Source organism: Colletotrichum abscissum (assembly GCF_030869225.1).
Source record: "Colletotrichum abscissum strain IMI 504890 chromosome Unknown Scaffold_7.1, whole genome shotgun sequence".
NCBI classification, from domain to species: Eukaryota; Fungi; Ascomycota; class Sordariomycetes; order Glomerellales; family Glomerellaceae; genus Colletotrichum; species Colletotrichum abscissum.
Window position 1 is genome coordinate 164076 of NW_026850514.1, and position 21391 is coordinate 185466.

At 54.9% G+C, this 21391-nt stretch overlaps 5 protein-coding genes across 5 annotated transcripts; 3 read left to right on the plus strand and 2 right to left on the minus strand.

Moving 5' to 3' along the window:
- Nucleotides 1–1197: 1197 nt before the first annotated feature.
- Nucleotides 1198–1663, plus strand: CABS01_03584 (uncharacterized protein; the record flags this gene model as incomplete). The annotated part of the gene is made up of 2 exons (XM_060536959.1): nucleotides 1198–1349; nucleotides 1462–1663. The coding sequence occupies 2 exons, from the start codon at nucleotides 1198–1200 to the stop codon at nucleotides 1661–1663; spliced, it is 354 nt and encodes a 117-aa protein (XP_060391217.1).
- A 3118-nt stretch (nucleotides 1664–4781) lies between these two features.
- On the plus strand, nucleotides 4782–6356 carry CABS01_03585 (uncharacterized protein; the record flags this gene model as incomplete). Its single annotated transcript, XM_060536960.1, has 1 exon — nucleotides 4782–6356. One exon carries the CDS (start codon nucleotides 4782–4784, stop codon nucleotides 6354–6356), a length of 1575 nt encoding a protein of 524 aa, XP_060391218.1.
- A 2100-nt stretch (nucleotides 6357–8456) lies between these two features.
- On the plus strand, nucleotides 8457–11654 carry CABS01_03586 (uncharacterized protein; the record flags this gene model as incomplete). The annotated part of the gene is made up of 1 exon (XM_060536961.1): nucleotides 8457–11654. One exon carries the CDS (start codon nucleotides 8457–8459, stop codon nucleotides 11652–11654), a length of 3198 nt encoding a protein of 1065 aa, XP_060391219.1.
- Nucleotides 11655–12614: 960 nt separating this feature from the next.
- Nucleotides 12615–14575, minus strand: CABS01_03587 (uncharacterized protein; the record flags this gene model as incomplete). The annotated part of the gene is made up of 3 exons (XM_060536962.1): nucleotides 12615–13808; nucleotides 13862–14445; nucleotides 14536–14575. The coding sequence occupies 3 exons, from the start codon at nucleotides 14573–14575 to the stop codon at nucleotides 12615–12617; spliced, it is 1818 nt and encodes a 605-aa protein (XP_060391220.1).
- A 5294-nt stretch (nucleotides 14576–19869) lies between these two features.
- On the minus strand, nucleotides 19870–21391 carry CABS01_03588 (WSC domain-containing protein; the record flags this gene model as incomplete). Its single annotated transcript, XM_060536963.1, has 4 exons — nucleotides 19870–20433; nucleotides 20501–20584; nucleotides 20801–21099; nucleotides 21229–21391. 4 exons carry the CDS (start codon nucleotides 21389–21391, stop codon nucleotides 19870–19872), a joined length of 1110 nt encoding a protein of 369 aa, XP_060391221.1.

The window sequence follows — 21391 nt, forward strand, 5'->3', positions numbered from 1 at the left end:
GGGATGGGCCAGGCCGAGCGTCGATCAGTTACACAAGCGACGAGGTGCCCAGAGCTCTGAGGTAACTGATTGCGCGCTGGTGAGGTGAGGTAGTGCGGTGCGCTTGCGGGCGATGGTTTGCTATGGTCTGGACTTCTGGTGGTGCGGTGTGCTACTGCTTTGGATACTTGGTGCAAAGCTGCAAAGGGGGTACGTCGAACCGCAAGAGAAGAGCAGAAGCAGAAGAAGCAAATAGTGACGTGACCGTAAAGTGATGGTAGTTGGGGGAAATTGGGCGCGTCTCCCAATGTCTCAGTCCCGTTGTGCTGAAAGGAGGTGACGCCACAAGACAGCACTAGGGGCAGTGTTAGTCTATCTTTTCGTGCCCCCTTCTATTGCCTATGATTGCCGCTGTTGCTGTCACGACTGTTGCGCCAGCTCAAGTCGAGTCTAGTGTAGCTAGAACGATGGAGATGGGGGAGTAGAGCATGGAGGGTTTCTGGGGATGAGAGAAGGAATTGTCGATCGAGCCGAGGGAGCTTACCTTCGATGAAGCGATGAAGGGCTGCAGGCAGGAAAGAGGTTGGTCACGACGCAATAACAAGCAGATCTTGGTGGAGAATGATGGGCAGACCGACAGATGGATGGAGTCGTTGGATAAAGTCTGTGGCAGGAAGTGATCCACGAGTCGTAATGCCTCTTCACTATCGAATGTCTGCAGTCCGATATCTCTATCTGGACAATGCAATCCGAAAGCTTGAGATGAATAACAACACCCTTGATCCGATGAGGGGTCGTCGTCGTCCCTTATTCTTATTTTCAAAGGGTCCTCTGTCTTCTCAAACAAGCCCTCCCACTGACCAGGAAGGAGGCACACAGAGACGAAGCATGAGAGGGAGGCCACCGATAGATTCGAATTGAGAATCCCAGTTCGGCGTGGCCTAGAACGGGTTGTCACCCATTCCACACTGGTATGCCGCTGGTGCACGACACACACCAGCTGAAGACAGCTACATTGGGCCCTCCTCTTGGACCACCGTCAGCAGTGAAGGCCGACTGGGTACTGCTTGTTCATGCAATCGAGTAAAGCCTCACCTCACATGCAAAGATTGCTCCCTCACAGTGCCGGGACAGATCGTGTTGGTGGCGCGGGCAAGGGGAAACGAGGCGCGGAGGTGGTGTGTTCCAGGTTGAGCTGTCGGCAGAGCCACCGTCTCAATGGACGCTGGACGCGGGGCAGGGTTTGGAGTAGCTAGCAAAATGCCAGCCAATGCCAACTATGACGCAGACACGCAGCGCCAATCCAACTCGACCAAGCCCATGCAACTTGCAAGTGCATTGTCTTCTCTGAGTGCACACCAGGACTGCAGGTAAGGTAGGGAGAAGTACTGCACTACTGCGTAAGCGTGGTAAGAAACATACACAGTAGAAGTCCCTTCGTCCAGACAGGGGCTAGCTCAATGTGAATGTGCCATCTTGGAGGCAGGAAGAGGTCAAGCCAAACCTGCAAACCTGCACCTTCCCAACTTCTGGCCCCACTTCTATCTCAAAGTTGGGCATGGAAAGTTGGATCCCCTGGCAGCTTCCTGGTGTCGATGCGCCTGCCATCCTGGGAACGGAAACGCACCTACCACCAGGTGGGTCCCTTTACAGCCTATCGACAATTCCTGGCCACTCGAGGTGAAGTGGGTCGGCTGAACACTGCATGCGACGCTTCCTGATTGGCCGACGTCTTTCTAACTGGAAACCATCTCTCACGATTCAACGATGCCATTGCCGGTTTGTGGGCACTGCCAAATCTTTTTTGCTTACTTTTTGATTAAATCTCTTTTTCTTCTCGAGCTAGGTACCGTATTCTTCAAATTCTGTACCCAACTCGAGGGTCTAGGTTGCCATCCAGTAACAAAAGTCTGCAAAGTACGGAGTATGAATACCTACCTACACAGTCGTGGTTTTGGCTCCCTCCCGTCTGCACCTTCCCTCGGTGACCTCCAGAGGCTCAGACACCATCAAGGTCCGTTCATTCTGACGCACCCAAACATTCGTCGCTTGTCTTGGGATGCGTTCATCTCTTTGACTTCAAACGGTCTGGTATGGTCTTCACTCTACTCCTTACAAGTCGCATTTCCTCCTTCTTCCTCTCTACCGCTACCGACCTGTCCTGATTCACGCGGCTCACTGCCCGGAAACACCGTGGTCCACCAGCCCTGCCGTCCGCCGGCAGCGTCGCAGCCAACAAATGAGACCCCCGGCAGACACCCAAAGTGCGCTGGCTGAGATTCCCGGTTTTCACCACTTAAAATCTCGACTTTTATCCTTCCCGCTGCAGGGCTCGTCGCGGTTTTACAGGGTCTCCGGCCAATTGCTGCGGGCGGTACCACATCAAACCCCATCAAACTGGCCTTCAGACGGCCAACTCTTGAATATTCAAACCTCCATTTTATCATGCTTCACGGCATCTTCCCCGACCACCGCCAATTCTTCCTCGAAAGTTCTTGGCCCTTCCAACGTTTGAAGCTTTTTTTTTTTACCCGGCGACACGGCGAGCGGCACGAGTAACGGCAGCCACCCGGCACCAAACCTACCGAGTGACATCAACGTGCTTGGCTTGGCTTCCTCGGCCGAGTGAGCGACGTACCTACCAGAAAATACCCCAATTCCGCCTGCCCACTGACGCAATGCCCTCATGTTTGTCCATGCTATCGACAAGCTACGCACAATCCAGCATCCACTTCCGCGCGGCTCTTGCGCATCCCGTTCGAAAACGTCGATAACATGACAGCCCTCAAGATACCCCAGAATAGACGGTTTACACACCGGCCGGCTGGGCAGCCCTTCGTAGGCGTCATCGAAAATGCCATGCCCGTATGGACTTTGGCATTCGCGCACCTCCAAATCGCTATAGCTCTATGACCCAACGCACCGGTGGTCTTGGAAGTCGGGGCACCGAGACGAAGGATGAATGATGGGATCTGTGCCACTTACCGTCTCTCGAGTCTCGACGAATGCTGCCAATTTCCTGCTCTGGAACGCTTCGCTGGACGCCCACCCATGTTTTCTTCCCTAGCGCCGATGGTCGCCCACCCCAAACCGCATCCGGACGTCCTATCAACCTGCATCGGCGCTACTCTACCAGAAAATCTCAAATCCTCCACAGTTTGACACCCGTCCCCATGCTACCATTGACAGACCATCTCCTCTAGGATCCCTGCTCGGCTGACGAAGGAAATTGTGTCTCCGGGAGAAACGCACATGGTGGACCAGCGGCCAGTCGAGCCCAGGACCGGTGAGCCACAACACCACGAGAGACAAAGCCGCACCGCCTGAGAATCAAGACAATCCACCAGCCACTACTGTAACATTGTATCTACGTACACGGTACTCCGTACTCTGTATAACGTTTGACGACAGTAGCCGCCCGTGGCCCTCTAAACACGGCCCACTGCCGGTTGCACCGTTTCGAGACATCTTTATTTGTTTCCAGCTTGCGCGCCAAACGGCCAAGGACGCGCATTCTGGAATGCCACGACGCCGATGACAGGTAGGCAATGCCGCCAACAATGCGGCATCGTCCCTGGCCGAAGAGTGATCAGCCCGATCAGGGCAATCTACAGTCCTCAGCATCATCTGCATGTTTACAACTCATCAGCCTGCATAGCTGGACATTACTGCACCTCTTGCAGGTTCGCTTCCCACGTGCGCACCCGCAAGCTGACCGGCCGCATTTCGACCGGCCCAGGCCCCCATACCGCACTCGACCCCTTCATCAAACATCCCGGACGACTTCGCCTCAATTCCGGACCTCTCCGTTGAGAAATGGGAAACGCCAACCTAGGCGGCCGTTCTAAACTCTATTAATTGAAGGCTCCGTTCGGGACTACGCCCGATAAACAACCATTGGCGATACTGCTAAGCAGCAGGAAAGCAAGCACACTTGCCGATGACCGGATAAGACGAACTTCAGCCTGGTTTTTAGACTCATGACTACGCTTAGAGCCGGTCCAGCTAGTGCTGCCTGAACGAAGCCATCCAGAGGCCGTGGACTGCACATGGCTTTACAGTTCCGATCCCTTCGACACTTTCAGATATGTGGTCTGATCTAAAATACACTTTCCCATCTTACTGAAGTAACGAGGCTTGTCTTTCCAGAGCAAGAGTACATTACATGCCTTGCTACTGAATCTTAAGGTATGCATGTGCCTAAGGGCGCCAACATTTGGGCATCTCGATCTGCAGGACGATGGTCACGTTGCTCCAAGATGTCATTGTCTAGGTGTTGTTGCCTGGCTTTTCAACGAGGTCGGTTGAAGTTTCATGGTTCATTTTCTCAGTTCTTATTGCTCATCCTTGCTCAGACATTGTAGACAAGTGACGATCTTGGGACAAAGGAAGGATGCCGCCTTCCCCTAGATTAGAGGATGATAAAGGCTGTCGTCTCAGACAAGACATCACCTCCATACTCTGACAATGAAGGAAAGTCGCATTCATATGCCATGAATGAGAGCTATCATTGTTCCCGACTTAGACCAACATGAAAACCAAGCGCAGCTGTTGTTTGTCTGATCAATGTTGAGCTTGCCATTGGAAACCTTTCCATAGTCTCTTTGTTCCAATAATTCCATCAGGTGCCACCACTATGAAAAGCCCATTCCTTCCAATCGACAGCATTGATAATAACTCATTGCCTCAAAGATGGCCTTCACCGGTACCGTCACGTTGTTCAACCTTCCATCTCATCAGCTGGCTTTCCCACTGCACACCAGAGTTTCTCTTGAGATTTACACTTGACCAAACTTCTCATCATGGCCTCCTTCCAAGCTCGCCTGCCAAAGACACCATATGCCGACGCCTACCAGTCTCGCTACATTGAGGAGATCCTTTGCCTAGGTGGCGGGAATGAAGACGCTCCAAACGGTCCATATGCCGAGATGGATACTGAACTTCTGGGTCACGTCAACTGCAGCTATCTCTCAACACATGGACACGCGCCTACGCTGCTCGCCCTCAAGCAACACGCGCAAGCGCTGACCATCCTGATTGCCCAGCTCGCGCCGACATCTCAGTACGCCGAGGTGGACAATGAGAACAACAACGAGGGCCGCATCCAAAAGTCGTTTAGAGACAACGAGGCCTTTGACTGGCTCAACGACTTGCAGAAACCATACACAAACGAAGACGAGTGGCACAACAAGCCCCTGACCGACCTCATGAACCTGGTCCAGCACGAGTCCGACACCCAGGGCACCGTCCACCACTGCCCCCTTCACGAATTCAACCAAGACGAGGACAAGCGGACCAAACCCCGCCCCTACGCCACGCACACCGCTCTGGCCTCCCACGCAAACGAGTGTCTCGAGATGCTGGACCACGAGTACGGCGCCACGGGCGGCCTCCTCTCCCTCCTCCCGACCAACGAGGACCGCGACTCGGACGAGATGGCCGCCGTGCGCAATAGTCTCCTCGGCCAGTGGCTCCTCTACACCCAGCACCTCGTGGCGCGCATGCACGACCTCGAGCTCGGCTACGCCAACGCGCTCGACGTCACCGCGGGCGAGGCCGCCGTGCCGATGCAGATGCTCTCGAGGATGGGGCCGGACGCCGCCTCGGGCCGCGAGGTGGCGTATCCGCAGGACAAGTGGATCCTCGCCAACGCGGGCGACGACGTGTTTGACTTTTTGCACCGCGTGCTGGACAGGCAGGAGGCGCAGATTGAGCAGAAGAGGGAGGCGTGGGCGGCGAACGGGACGCACGGGGAGCGCATGTGGAACGAGCAGCGAGGCGGGGATCTCTACGCCCGCGGGCTGGTGTTCTACGACGTCAAGACGAGGTATTACAGGCTGGCGGGCAAGGGGAGCAAGAGCACCATCTTCGTGCTGCCGGCGCACGGGGAGCACCCTGCCGTGCAGCAGACGCGGCGGCTGGAGGTGACGCCGACGGTGGTGTCGGTGGTGGCGCCGAAGTGGCCTGCGCGGGTGTCGGACTGGGAGAGCAAGTACAAGAACAAGCTGGACGAGGCGACGCGGATGGGGATTCAGAATCACCGGTTGACCAGTGCGGGCGAGGCGATGAAGGAGCACAATGAGATGTTGGCGACGGAGCTCGATAAGGCGAGATTCATGAACGAGCAGTTTGAGAAGTACTACGGACGGTCCGAGGTGGCGGAGGGGCCGAGGATGTTGGAGAGGGCGGTGTCGATCTTGCAGAGGGACGTCAAGGATAAGACGGATGAGATTACAGGGCTGTTGAATATGGTGAGGGAGGTGAGGGATAAGTTGCCGAATCAGTTTGCGGGGTTGTTTGATGATTTGTTGGAGTTGAGTGAGGAGGAGGTTACTGCTGATGCGGGTGGCGAGGCGGCTGAGGAAGATGTGGTTTGACTGATGTTTGGGTGGTAAAGTGTGTAGATGAATACATGGACGGGGTTGTACAAGTATGGACTTTGATAGATGGTGTTTTCTTGAATAAGTGTTGATACAGAGGTAAGGTAACCTCGTTGAGCATCATGTTACTCAAAGGTCCGCCAGTTGCCACATGAATAAGAACCCTTTTTTGTTTTTCACCAAGGTAGGTAAGGTACCAACGATACTTGAGGTCTGATTTCTCTTAAGTTGACCAGAGCTGGTTGGATTTTGGGAAAGCCAACGCTTTGAGAACGTCTCTTTGAGCAAAATGAATTTTCTTGTCAAACAAATATAGCTATTAAAACTCAACCTAGAAGAGCAGCACGAATAATGGGGTCGCGAAGGGAAGAACAAGTAATTACTGCAGATATAGAGTTGTCAGATATTTTGAGCAGCAGTAGGAATAGTCATGGAAGCTCAGCTAAAAAGAGCGGCAGAAGCAGTGGCAGCAGAAGCATTTGGAGTGATAGTGATACTGAGGGAAGGTAAGTATACGCAAGGCCTCCAGATGTAATGAGAGGCAGATCATGCTGTCACCTAGTTGAGTGTCTAGATGACGCGGAGATGGGACCGAGATGCAAAAGTCGCGCAATCTGGAGGCTGGACGTTGGACGGAGATGTCTTCTGTTTTTGCGGTAGTGTAGCTTCAGATGAGTTACCTTAGCCTGGTTGATGAGGCAATGTAAGACAGATGGACGCACGTAAGGGGGACCCTTGCATGATTCATACAACCACTTATTCGCATTGTCACGTTGAACATGTGATTTATTAACTTTTCCATTCAGACCGGACTCGTGTGGCCATATTGCTGCAAGTGACAATAGTTCCACCGAGCATCGACAGAAAGATTGAAACAGACACTCGAGAGACAAAACCGTCCGTCGGTCGTTCGCGAATCACCGATGGCCCCCCCGTCGAACAAAGAACGGCAGCAGGGATGTACAGTACATCTAGTCCCGATTGGGGATGGCGCACACCAGTCAGCAGGGGTCCGCCGTAGCCGAGACCCTCCCACCCAGCGGGGCGTTGCCCCAGACGACGGTCTGACAGTCTGCGCTGCCGCCGCCAAAACAAAACCCTCCAAAGCTTGGAAACACTCACACGCACTCACTCACGCACCCAGCGCACTTCCTACTTGCAGGCAACCCTTGACCGGTCTAGCATCCTCGATCGGAGCCGACCTGCCCGCGGGTTCCTCATGATGCCATACCGCGGACACTAATTGGCCCATCTGCCTATCATCCATCGGTGCTAAGCCTGCGGCGCAGATTGAAGACTTGGTTCTAGGCTTCCTAACCAACCCCTCTTTTCCCGCTCATCCTTGGCTCTCGGATTTCCCAAGTGCGCGGCCCTTTGATAGACGTTCGTTCGGGTCTTGTAGGCGACTCGCTCACACGGCTCGCTGCCTTTCAGCCTTCGTCTCCCTCCCACCGGTGCCAGTCAACCGCCGCGGCGCGCCGCCAAAACGACCCCTCCTCCGTTGCCCCCCTGCACATCGAAACCGTTCGATTTGTTGACATCTTGCTTTTTTGTCCTTCTCCCTTAGTGTACAGAAACCTACCCTTGTCCAGACTGCATCAGCACCCGCAAACCAGGCCACACCCCAACCCCTCGATTTGCTCGTCATCCAGATTAATTCCCATCGCCCTTGTCCGGGGTGTTCGTCTTTCTCCATCTCTGGTCATCCTGACCCAGCTCTGGCCTCCTCTTTCCCGCATGCCCCGTGCTTTTCCTTCCTCTATACTTTCCCTGCCTATCACTTTTTTTTTCGGTTCGTCGACGTATTCCTCAAGGCCCATTTTCCGACCCGGCTAGCTAGTTGAGAGTGTCGAAGCGAGAAGGAGTGACGAAGGAAGAAGAAAAGAGGGAATGCCGGCCTACTGAGGAATCATCCGTTTTAGAACCTGGATCTCTTCCCGACTTCACATCGCATCAACATTTGAGAGGACAACGACGATCAACCAGAGTGCGCAGAAGAGAGGGGGGCAAAAGAACATGAATTGACCACCGCTCAGCGGTTGGCGTATACGAATACACAAAACCGGACCGCAAACGACGATCCTTTACGGAACGATCATGACCGCAACGGCCGGCCGGTGGGCCTCGTCGGGGCCAGAAGCAGCTATCCGCAAGACGACGACCTTCGCCGCCGCCGCGCTGCTCTTCACTTCCCTGGTCTCGGCGCAACAAACGTTCCCATACGTTCCGACGACAATCTTGCTCTCCTCCGCCTTGCCGGGATCATCAGGCAATAACAGCAACCATGGCCTCGCATACATCTTTCACCAGGGTAGTTCCGGCGTCGAGCTCCTGTCGGTGAACGCCTCTGCTACCGTCGACGGCGCTGCCAGCCTGCAGACGATATCGACGAGCTTGCCGTTCCTCGACGATGCGACCAAGACGACGGCTTTCCTCCCCACTATGGCAGACAATGGGACCATTGTGGTTCAGGCGGGGGATTGCAAGACGGCGGAGGGCTACGATATCTGGACATATACTCCAGGGGCGGCATCAGGGTCTTCGAGCTCTTCAGGATCCTGGTACAAGACTTCAGCAACACTACCTAGCAGCGCGGACTCGGACGCAGGTCCGTATGCTCTTGGTGCAGGTATCAGCTTCTCGTCGACCCTCGCGCCGAGCATGTCCGAACCTGTACTGTATTCATTCGGCGGCATGTGTCTGGCGCCGACAACGGACGAATCTACGTGGCAAGGAAACGGGACATATACGAAAGCCATGTTGAGAGTGGCTCCTTCAGACTCTGTGGCTTCGGGGTACTCAGCCAGCTTCATCTCTGGCAAGGGTCCCGCCTACGCCGAGGCGGGGTTCTCCTTCACGCCCCTGAGCCCGTCAATCTCAAACCGGTCCGGCATCGTCACGCAACAGAACCGCTACGTTTTGCTCGGCGGCCACACCCAGCAGGCCTTTATCAACATGAGCTCCGCCGCCATTTGGAACCTACCAGAGGAGTCGTGGAACTTTGCGACAGTCAGCGCCACGCGCGTCGGAAGCAGCGAGCTCGCGGTCAAGAACGTCGAGAAGCGCGCGGCGACGCAGGTGGAGAGCCGGTCCGGGCACACAGCGGTGCTGAACGAAGATGGAACCGCGCTCATTATTCTGGGCGGCTGGGTTGGCAGTGTATCTCAAGCTGCTTCTCCGCAGCTTGCGCTTCTCAAGATGGGTGATACGTACGGAGACTGGACGTGGTCGATTCCATCTCAGCAACCGGATGGTGGCGTATATGGCCACGGGGCAGCGATTTTGCCTGGCAATGTAATGATGGTTTACGGAGGATACGAAATCACGACCTCAGGATCCAAGGCGAAGAGACAGTCAAGCGGGACCGGGCTAAGGTTTCTGAACATGACTTCTATGGCATGGAGTTCGAGCTACACGAACCCAAATCATGCGACATCGTCGAGTGGATCCAATAGCTCCACCGGAAACGACAACATCAAGAAGATTGGACTGGGTGTCGGCCTCGGCGTTGGGCTTGCCGCAGTTCTCGGCGCCTTTTTGGTTTACTATTGTTACAAGAGACATTTAAGGAAGAAGAAGGAGATGAGAGAGGAGACGGTGAGGTCTCTAGCGCAAGATGCGACGCGATTTCTGCATCCAGAAGACGACATGATGGAGCGGGATGGCGGATCGGCATACCCCTGGACGAGCCATTCTTGGTACACGGGAGGTCACGATCCTTACGAGACGATCGACAGATCGCTCGGCTACGAATCGTTAAGGACAGGCCATGGTCCGGGCAACAACCAAGGTGTATATCAACAGCCGCCCGGTTTGCTCATTCCGCGCAAACCCATACCTCGCGCGGCAAGAGGCGCATACCAACCAGCAGCGAATCTCACCACGCCAGGCCACATCCACCCAATCTACGAAGCTGATGAAGACGACCCCGAGCACATCAACAGAAGGAAGGATCAGGAGCCCGCGACACCTACCACACCGGGGCACGCCGACCCGTTCATGACGCCGACGGGTTCCGTCCCGATCTTGACCCCCGGCAACCGCAACTCCATGACGCCCAGTCCAGAGGCCCTCCTGCGCCGCAACACTGAGGTGCAGGACTGGCAGTCGGATATTGACGCTACAGAAGCCCTCCTGGCTCGAATGCCCTCGCGCCGCAATAGCCGCGTCTCCCCAACACGGCGCGCGTCTATGCGTTCGGCGCGGTCCATGGCAGATGACGAGCGGACGGCCAGCAACGTCTCCGAGTCGGCGCGGAGTGCTATCAGCGTACCCACGCGCTCGGCGTCTGCGAGACGAAATAGTACAGGACCGAATAACCTGACCATCATCACCGATAACCGGGTAGGCACCTCTTCGTCGTCAAGCAGCAGCGGGCACACATACTCCACCGCCAAGACAACCTTCAACGCCCTGCAAGCCGAGGGTCCCTCGCTGCTCCTACAAGGCCAGCGACCACGCAACGAGCACGACGACGACGAAGAGGACTTTGTACACATCCCCAGCAGCCCCAGCAAGCACAAGCCCCGTCGATCACTCGGGTGGCTCGGCAGTCTCCGGCGCGTCTTCAGCAGCGGCGTCAACAACAACTCGTCCGACTCGAGCGATCACGAGAGCCCGCGGCGGTTATCCCTCGACCAAGTCAGCTCGGACTACGAGCCGCGGCTGGTCGGGCTATCCGGGATCGGGGGCGCCGAGCTCCTGCGCAGGAAGCAGGGCCGGCACGACTGGGACATTGACCAGAAGTCGCTCGACGAGTGGGATATCGAAAAGGCGATTGAGCAGCGGCTGGTGCAGGTCATGTTCACGGTGCCCAAGGAGCGGCTGCGGGTCGTCAACGCCGAGATTGAAAAGGAGGAGGAGGCGATCCTCGTGGACCCGGATAAGGACGAGATGGAGGGGCTCGACGGGGCGGATCTGGAGAAGAGGGCTCTCGCGGAGGAGTATAGGGATAAGGGCAAGGGCAAGGAGATTGCTCTCGACGACGATGAGGAAGATGACCTGGGATCCCGGCATAGGGGCGTGTATGCGCGGAGACCCGAGTCGCCGAGCACGGGGTCGCCGGTGCGCGGACGGAGGTTACTCCACCTCCCCCCGCCAAAGGACGACTCTGGGGAGTCTTCTCACGGTCACGATCACCCGCTGCCGAGCCGGGAAGACTCTGCGGAGCCCCGGCCGTCGCTGACGCTCCGTACGGCCGAGGTCGTGAGCGTGGCGAGGCCGAGGACGAGGGTGCTCGAGATGGTGGAGAGCTTCGAGTCGAGGAGCAGGGAGACCAGTCCGTCGCTCGGCTAGGCGCCGGGTGGTGATCACAAAGGACGTGGGGACTTTACCCTGTTTGACTCGTTTTCTGCCGTCGGACCTGCTGCTGCTGCGTTGGCGGAGTCTGGATCTGGTACTTCTGATGTCTGATTAGACGGACCATGGGGGTCGTGAATCCGTCGGGGCCTTTGTTTTTTTTTGTCCCGCTGGTCTAAAGCGTATCTGCGTTGGGAGTTTCTCGAGGCGTTTTGGGTTTTTGCTGGATATCAACCGCCGTTCGTTCCAAGGAATCTAGGAGGGAGAAGGGGGGGCCCCCGGTCATCTGACCTGTGTATGTGTGCGTGTGTGTGAGATGGGAAGAAGGGAGGGGGGCGGGGTTCAAACAGTGTATACAATGGAAATATCTGGGAGTCTTTTGGCCTTTTCCCGTTCGGCGTGACGGGGATCTGGATATCGAGGGACGGACAAATCATGGGCTATTTTATTGGAGGGGAGAGGCAAATTTGTTGTATCTTGTGTTTAGTCTACCACGGCGAATGTGAAGGCGTATCTACTGTCGCTCATGTTACAAAGCAAATCGACTTTTGGATGTCGCATATAGAAAACTGGGCAAGCGTGTGATTACTTTTACTTTTAAAGCGTGTGGATACATCAGTGCTTTAGCCAACGAGCATCAATCACGCACGGTAGAGATTCCATAGCCAAGTTGACGGCGCCAGGACCATTCAAGGTTGTCTGTAAATGTGTATGTTCATTCCCACCTAGCTAAATGATGTGGTATCTCGTAAAGAAAAACAAATAAACGCCGATTTTTCCTATGCATTGCCTCCCACCTTGAACCCCCCCAAAAAGACCAAACTAATCCCCTCAAACCTTATAGTCGTGAAAGGGTTCCAGCAGTTCCTCTTAGACCGCTGACTATTATCCAACATGTGAACCGTCGCGATCTGTGACTTTTGTTCAAGAATAAAAATCTTATATACATGGCTCGACCTAGAAAGCTTGACCAGGCCCCGGCTGCTGTTCGTGCGTCTGGTTCCCGTACGGGTGATTGGCATGCGGTTGTTGCTGACTGCCAAACGCCTGGTTCTGGTATGCTTGTTGCTGGTACGCCTGTTGCTGAAGGGCCGGATGTCCGTAGGCGCCGTTCATCGGCGATCCGAGAACGGGACTCTCTGGCATGATGGAGGCGGCTGCTGGGCTTTGTGGTGGTCCCCAAAGCGCTTCTCCTACCCTTTGCTGCGTCAAGTCGCGGGGACCTGCGACACCCAGATTTGCTGGTGCTGCCGGCCCCGTTCTCCCCCATTCGCCGTTGCTGGGCCCCGGGTGTGCCGAGTGTACTGGCGTCATGCCCGTCTGCTGTTGGAAGCTCTGGTCTTGGTAGGGCGAAATTGGCGACATGGGCGACAAGGGGGACACCGGGCGCGCGGGACGGCGTGGCGGAGACATCTGCGAGGGATTCGGTTGGGCGTGGGCGATGAGGCTGTCGCTCTCGTTACCAGGGCGCTGGGGTCGTGGAGGTGGTCGCGAGGGTTGCAGGTATGTGCTGCGGCGGAATTCGGTAGCGATTGGAAGGTGATCGGTGCTTTTGACACCGGCGGGATGGTATCCCGTGTCTCCGCCCTTGTCAAGGTCGTCCATGTCGAGGCTGGCTGCGGTCTTGTAGCTAGGGTCCTCGTGGCGGCGCTTGACACCGCAGAGCAGCCAGCGCATACCGCGACCAAAGGCCTTAACAAAGTCCCACAGGTTAAGGGCGTCTCCGACAGCCTTTAGACCCATCCATCCGCCGGCGGGGGCCGTATGGACGTTTTCGCGGAGGGGAGCGTGGCTATCTCGAGAGTCCGCGGACGGGTAGTATGTGGTCTTGGCGCCCGGGACATAAGGGGCGTAAGGGAAGGCCCAAAGATGGAGGAGGGCGAATAGTGCCATTTCGAAACACAGAAGAAGGGCGGGAATGCCGACTTTGATGTCCGGGTAGGCCAGTACTTTGTTCGGGTGGACAAGGTCGAGCGTCGAGGTGGCGAGGGAAATGCAGGTGACCTGCCAGAAAGAGAAGAAGACCACAAGCTTGATGGCAAGGACCTTGAGGAAGGGCGAATGCTCCTTGAGGGGTTCTCTCATCTGGACGTAAAATTGAATGACGGAGTACATGGCAATAGTGACGGCCACACAGTTGATCGAGATGACCTGTTTCTGTTAGTGAAGAATTCCAGATGGCCTAGGGGGCAAATAAAACATACCCAAATGTGAGCAAAGACTGGGTTATTTGAGCTTTCGCAGTAGCGGTGGAAGTATTGGGTGACGACGGCCGTGACAGTCATGGCGACGCGGATAAAGACGTAGTGATATACACCAATCCAGATGACGTTGAACCAGGTCAAGCCGCTTTTGGGCGTGCGCCAGGGTCCTCTCTGTCCTCCACAGCACTTTGCAAACCAATCGAGAGGCCAGACCCAAGGCTTGATGGGGTAAAGATTGCGGAAGTAGTCTTTCTGGGTATGGACATCCGGGGCGAGATAGTGGCACATGAGCGAGAAGAAGGATGCGATGGCGAAAGCCTCGTAGCAGTCGCTCATGAGCTGGAAGTAGACCGCGTGCCAGTAGTACCAGAGTTGAAGGAATGAGGAGGCGGCGTAGACGGGGACCATGAAGAGGATACGGATGATCTGACGCTGCTCGCGGGGCTTGGTATAGTTGATCGAGTGCATGAAGACGAGGTAGAAGGAGAGGCATATTGCGATGATGGTGCAGGAGCCGGCAATGATCAGGGCGAGGTCGTGGAAGGTCAGGGGACCAGCGATGAAGATCTCGGAGCCGGGGAGGACTGAGAGAGAAGAGGGCTTGTTAGTTTTCTTGCACGATGCGGATGTCTCACGGGGATTGGGCTAGGGGATTTCAGGGTCGAGTGACATACTCCTCAGCTCTTCGAGCGTTGAATTACACGTTAAATTCATGGCGACGACAGCTCAGCACCGTGCCGAGGGGTGACCTCCGGAGGACGGGGTATCGTGTACGGAACGGAAGGCCCGCAAACTATAGCAGCGGGTTACGGGAGGACTATAAGCGGCGTGGCAGGAGCAGACGATGACGATGTCGGTGTGGATGAGGTTGGTGGGTTGGGGTTTAACGGTTGTGCCAAGACTGGTGCGCTGCAGGAACAGAGCGGGTGCCGGTCTTGGCAGAGCTTGGTCGCCTGGTGGCTCTGGATTGCGTTTGGGGCGGGTCGCGTGGTCGCAAACGGACTCGCAGAGGAGAAGGAAAAGGTCGAATTTCGAATTCAAAACGACGGATTCGTATTTCGGGATGGCTTCCTCGTTATAATTCTACCGGTTCAGAGTGAATTTCTCCCTTCAATTCGCGCCGTGTCTCTCCCTCTGAGACGAGACGAGTATGGTTGTGTTGTGGGTTTCTGTGGGTGCTAGAAGGTCGTGGCCGAGTGGTTCAGAAGGGATTGTCTTTCCCCAGTCCGCGCCCAGTAATGTAGTCGCACGTCGATCCTCCTCTTGCAAGATTCCACAGAAATATTAATGGTCCGTCGCGCGCAATTACAGAGCTGGGGGTTTTCCTTTCCGTCGTTGGTCGGGGTTCGGGGTATCGTTTCGGTCTTCGTTATCGGGAGTGTGACGTTGAATAAAATACAGTGTGGTATGAAGAAGGTAGTTTCGGTCAATTGATGGAGGATTCCCGCGGCCAAGAAGCAAAAACAAAAGAGCAAGGTAGAATCGGAAGAGTAGACAGACGCGCACCAAGGAGACGGCCGTTGTGGTGAAGGGTTTGGAAGGAGGGAAGAAGAATGACGAGAGCGCAAGACTTGGAGGGGGGGAAATTGGCGAGAGACATACAACCCGTTACTCAGGAGGTAAGCACCAAAGCAATGAGCATGCTTCCTTCCTCAAGCTGTAGGAGGTACTCCGTAACTTAGTAGGGGACCAGGGGTACCGGGTACTTCGAGGTGCATTACCTAAGGTGCAGCGGCCCAGTGGGTGCTAAGGCAATGGAAAGAGTCCGGGGCCGTTTGCCAAGTGGCTGAGCGCCAAGGGTCGACGACGGAGCGGACGCACTAAGATTACAGGGCCGCTGACGACGGCGGCATCCAGTCAGCAGCGAGATCCCTCCCGCCTCCGGGACAACGCAGCGCCGCCCTTCAGGGGTTTCCCCTTCACATGGCCCTTTTCGTCTCGACTTTTGGGGCTGCTCAGCCGTACCAAAGTACGCAGTACACAGCCGTGGCGCGCGTGGAACAGCATCATTGTTCACATCCACCTCACCAAAACTGCATCGTCCAACATCGGATGCTCAATGCAAAAGAGCGTCACCGCCTTGCTATGATCAGTGCCGGTTACCGAAGACATCTATTTGCAGCATCGTCTGCCTTATGTTGGGTACATCTACGCCACACTCTCACCGTTGCGAAATCAACATCATCAGAGTATTTATTCGCACGTCGTATGGGCAAATGTGAACGCGTCACTCGTACGGGGCAATCTCATTACCATCTCTTGTTTCAATCTTTTTTTCCTCGCCGTACGGAGCACTGCGACGGGCTATGAACAGGGATCCGACACCAAACAGCCGGGCTCCCTCCTCCCCCTTCCCTGGGCCCCTTCCTCAAATCTTGTCCCTCCCGCGCGGCGTTTTAGAATTCGGAAACGAAGGAGAGCAGATTAAGAAAAAAATCGACCCCTACTTATTATACGACCTAAGACTGGAGGGCTTGAACGAAGTGCACAACAAGAAGTCCAACTCTCACTGGCTGTTAAAATCCCCGATATGACCACCGCGGATGGGATGTGCAGCGGGTGCGCACGCACAGCGGCATGATGGATTTTGACTGCCATGCACTGATCTTTTGATGATGCAGGGACTCGGCCTCGATCAACCTCGAGCACATTCAATCAACGTCATTCTTTTCGTCCGAGCAATCTTTCAGTCTCCTGCACAGCAAAACTCTCTCCCTCCCTCCTCGCCGCCGCCAGGCGGCTGATCAAACACACGGCCCATCGCAATGAGACGAACACCGGACGGACTGACAGATGCGACGTCACAGGCCTCCCAAAGAACGGGGGAAACCCGATGCGCGAAAAAGACACGAGTGAGAAAGAGAAGCACATTCACGATCCCCTCAGGGATACCACCAAATCATCATCGCGATTCTGCCTCACTCATACTATGTATTAATTACCGCGGCCCCGGGACCACGACGACGGAGCAGAAAAAGTCAATGCCAACGTGCCAAGCCTGCCCCCATGTTCCTTTTTTATGTTCCTAGAGACGCGACGACATCCCACTTTCCGCACACCATACGGATACCCTAACTTGATATCCGTACAAGTTCCCATCTCAAAAATACTCTCTGTCCATGCCAACCAGAAAGAGGTTATTCCCACATCGTCAGCCACAATTGAGGCGCGGTCGTCGTATACCATACAGCCCCGGTCGACAGTACCTTAGTTCTCGCATTCCAGGCCCATCTCATTTTAGCATCTGCGCTCCTCTTCTATCAAAAATACGAGTCAAACCAACATTACCTATTCGTATTACTCGTATACGGGTAACCGACCGCGTATATCTCTCCCATCAAATCTGCCCAGTCTCTTCACAACATATTCAACTCCTCCGTACCAACACAGAATAAGTGCAGCCTGCCATTCATCATTCGTGTGCTGTTCATTATACTTTGTTTGTTTCGGTATGTATCCCCCCTCCAATCTCACCTTGCCCATGTTCAATGTCTCTCACCTCCGAAACTCGGTTTCGGCTGTGACTTTGTACTACCACCATAAAACGCCCCCCCCCCCCCATCTCGAACAACAACCTCATTACTTTTCAGCCCCAAATGACCTCCCCCTCCCCCGTCATCTAATTCAGTTTTGTTTCGAAACATGCAGCCTCCCATCGATCCATCAATCCCTTCCCTCGCTCCTCACGGCTCCCACGGTCGATGAAAGTATGCTTATGCCACTTAAACACGGACGCCTCAAATCCGCCATCAGATCCCCCAGAGCGGTTCAAAAACGCATTGTAGGTACTTCTGGTCGTGAAATAGGGGTGAAGGGGGGGGGAAATAGTGCCACCATCGACGCCTCCTTCCTTGGAAGCCCCGTCCACCGAGGAACGCGTCCGATCAAGAAGACACCAAGGCTCCTAGCGCTGCCAGTCCGCTCCAAAAAGAATCCTGCATACCAAACTATTTTGCGCATGACGCCAGTCCGTCCGGCTTGATTGAGCCTCATCTCAAACCTCCGATCAACAATACTAAGAAAAGGGGAATGATCTACGGTACAGGGAAAATGACTTAGTGACGAGGCAAACTCCCAAACACAACAACACATGGAATCATCAGATCACCCATTGCTAAGAAAGTTCACTTAACCGACCTCCCCCTTAACTACCAACTGCAACTTACGGCGAAAAAGGGGACATGGAACAATGGACTTTACCATCGTCAACTCCGTCGGGGGAGTCGGCGTACATGGTAGCTGCTTAGGCATGTGAAATGTACACCCACAATCTCCGTAGGAACAGTAATCCATTCTGTCTCCATTCATTCCATCCACACCCCGAATCCAGATAATCAGATCATATTACCCACCTCCGAAATCCGCTCTCTCCTCGTCCTCGCATCCAAAACTAAACGCTAAGCTTTTCCGCAAAAAACACTCCCCCTAAAAATCGAATGAAACACCAGCAGCATCTAATCACGCCCACCAGCTGCTCAAAATTTCCTTTGCGGCCAAATTACCAATGACATCAACCCACCACCTACACACACACACACACACACACACACACACACACATTGGAGTCAGGTATCCGTAAACAAAAAAACCCCAACATGCATCTCCATCAGGGCTACCGTCTACGAGATTCCCATCAGAGGCTCAGAGCACAAAACCCACCCCACATCGAAAAGTTGCGATCGACCGCGCCTTGCTTCCGCCCATCCCCCCCCTCCCCGGCCGTGACCTATCCGTACCTCTTCCGACCCTCCTTCTTCTTCCCTCTCTCTACCACACTACAAGTAGGTACGAAGTACACAACTCCAAGTTTTCAGGTTTCCTCACAACGCACAAACAAAATCCTTGCAACAGCAAGGCTCTACGCGAACAATCATAAGCAGTAAAAGAGTCTGAACCCCTGGTGCCCTGTGCCATCTATGATTCATCCAACATGTGCCTCCGTCCATCGTTGCAACGTCCATCCCCCGTACTCCCGTATCCGATACGCACACACATACGCACTCGAGTCCCCGAGCCTTTTCCTCGCCGGCCCCGGTCCGACCCATCGAGAAGGACTCTTGAAGCGTTGCCCGAGACTGCGGCGTTTGTCTTGACGCGATACTCATGATCATCACATACTCATTGTACACCATATGGCGAAGACATGCATCATTTGTACGCGTTCGATTGATATTGTGATTGTCGCAACTAGCTACAGAACTTTTCTTCCGCTCCAGTGACCATTGTGCACACTCTGCTGTTCGGTCCCCCAAGACATCCGGTGACGGGCTACACAGCCTGTAACCTCGACGCGAGGCCTCCATCTTGGGCTCAGCTCGACCAGCTTCGTGCAGCCTCCACAGTCCCGGGTCACTCTATGACGTGTCGTGGATGCATCATCACCCACAAGTGTGTGCCCATGGAAAGAGGAATGGTGCCAAAACTGCTACCATCTGTAACCAATCTCACCCATCCATCCATCGTGAATTTGTCCAAGTCGTTTCGCTGTTGGCTCATGGCCCGCTCGTGTATGTACAAATGCCGCCATCGTCATACCCTAAGAATCGTAGCCCGACTCTCGTACTGGGAAGGCAGGGCTCTTCGTCTACGATCACTTGGCTCTGCCTTGTAAAGAAACCCCGCCGATGTGGAGGATCGCCTTTGGGCTGTCGACAACTCCCAAACCGCCAGTTGAAAGGGGAGATTGAGAATTGAAATTATGGCAGCCGTCGTCCTCTGCGTTCGTGTTGCCCATGTGATGTGTTCGTGTTCAGTGGCCTTATGCCCATAATGTACTGCGGCGGATGTCGATCCTAACTGATCAACCTTATCACGCCTGGTGTTGCCGCGAGGGCCACCCAATCCAGAATCCTTCTATGCAGAGTCGTTAAATGAATGGAAACGCCGTCCTGGTATCTCAAAAACGCAATGCGAAGACCGAAAATTGGTACCTGGACCGAATTCGTGTACGTCGTAAACGAGTGTATGACATCTCGTTGTCTTGGTCCGCCCGATCAATCCATCGACCTTCAAGTGTCAGGATCCGGATTGGTCGCCCGCAAGACTGGTTGATGAACCTTGCGGGAGTAATCTTGGTCGTCGCGTAGGGTATTAATACTCTCTGCACTCTTGTTGTGCACGTAGAGGCCTCTCGGAAGAGGATCCAGGCGAGGGTCATGAGCGAGAAGGCGGCTCCGGCGATGATCGCTTGAGGCGTCGGGATCCCATCGTCCTCCATCAACAGTGACAACCATTTCGGGGTTTCGTGGCGAGCCGGTCATGCCGGCGGAACTACCACGATGGCTAGGCTCGTCGTACTTGTCGTTCTCGTTTTGCTGCTGTCTCCGACGTCTGAAGAACAAGAAGAGTCCCAGTCCTGCAATGGCCACAACAGCGGCAATAACACCGACCACGATTCCAACAACAGCACCGGTGCTGGGTCCATTCGACGACGATTGGCTGCCGGGCGTCAGTTCGGAGGCGCCCGTTGCTCCCTCGGTGCCCGTGGCAGTCGGCGTAACGAAGATGGTCCTCACGGTTCCGTCGGCTGTCACCGTTTGAACCGTCGATCTCGGTTTGCTACTACTCGAAGTCTGGATTTTCAGTCAGCGTTTGCTCGTGTCAGTGACACACCCCCTCATTTGTCAAATGCAGGTTTACGGGCACGGCATGTTGTTGGGACTTTTGAGAGCATACAGATGTTGTTGACGTAGTCGTCGTTTCCGGATCGGGCGTGACTGTGTTCTGAATTGTCTCAGTTTTTACTGTTGTGATGACTTGTACGGTTGTTGCAGGCGGGGCCGGAGGGGCCTGGTTTCCAGACGATTAAGCCAAGGCATCACACGTGGTGGAGGTGAGACGATGGAGTCTGGGGATGAGGTTCGGGATCGTGTAGGGTATGGAGATCACGCAGAATCACGCATGCAATTCACGATACATGGCTGAGGGGATTGTACTCACTTGTGTAGTAGTGCTGGCTGCTGCCTTGGACGATGACGAGCTGTCACCTCCGCTGCCGGCAGTGCTGGTAGGAGTCTTCGCCAGCGTCAGGTATCCGTAGTAGTTGGGCCTTGAGCCGCAGTGCTCGATGTCGTAGCCGGGACAGATATCATTGCATTTGTCGCTCACTTCGGCTTCGCTGGACGCGGCCGGCGCGACATCAGAGCACCAGCAGGACTGCCACTGGACAATGGCAAAGGCGTAGTTCTTGTCTCGACAGAAGTCGGTGCATAGTCCATTCGTCTGCCATGTGCTGAGATCTATAATAGATGTGAATTAGCCATTGCATGCGCGTGGGCAGAGGAAGGCAAAGGCAGAGCTGGCTGAGGATGTTGAAAGCCTCAAGTAGCGTTGCCATGTCATGTCTTCTTGGAAGGACTCCAACGTACTTGCGCTCATGGATGCCGTGTTCGTATTAGAGCAGAGGTTCTGCGTCAATTGTCGAGGCATGAGGATTTCGGGTTCTGGCGCAGCCTGTGCCATTGTCGCCCATGATGATAGCGCCAAGGCAAAGATGCCCAAGCATCTCGTCGTTCGTTGGGTGAAAGTCAT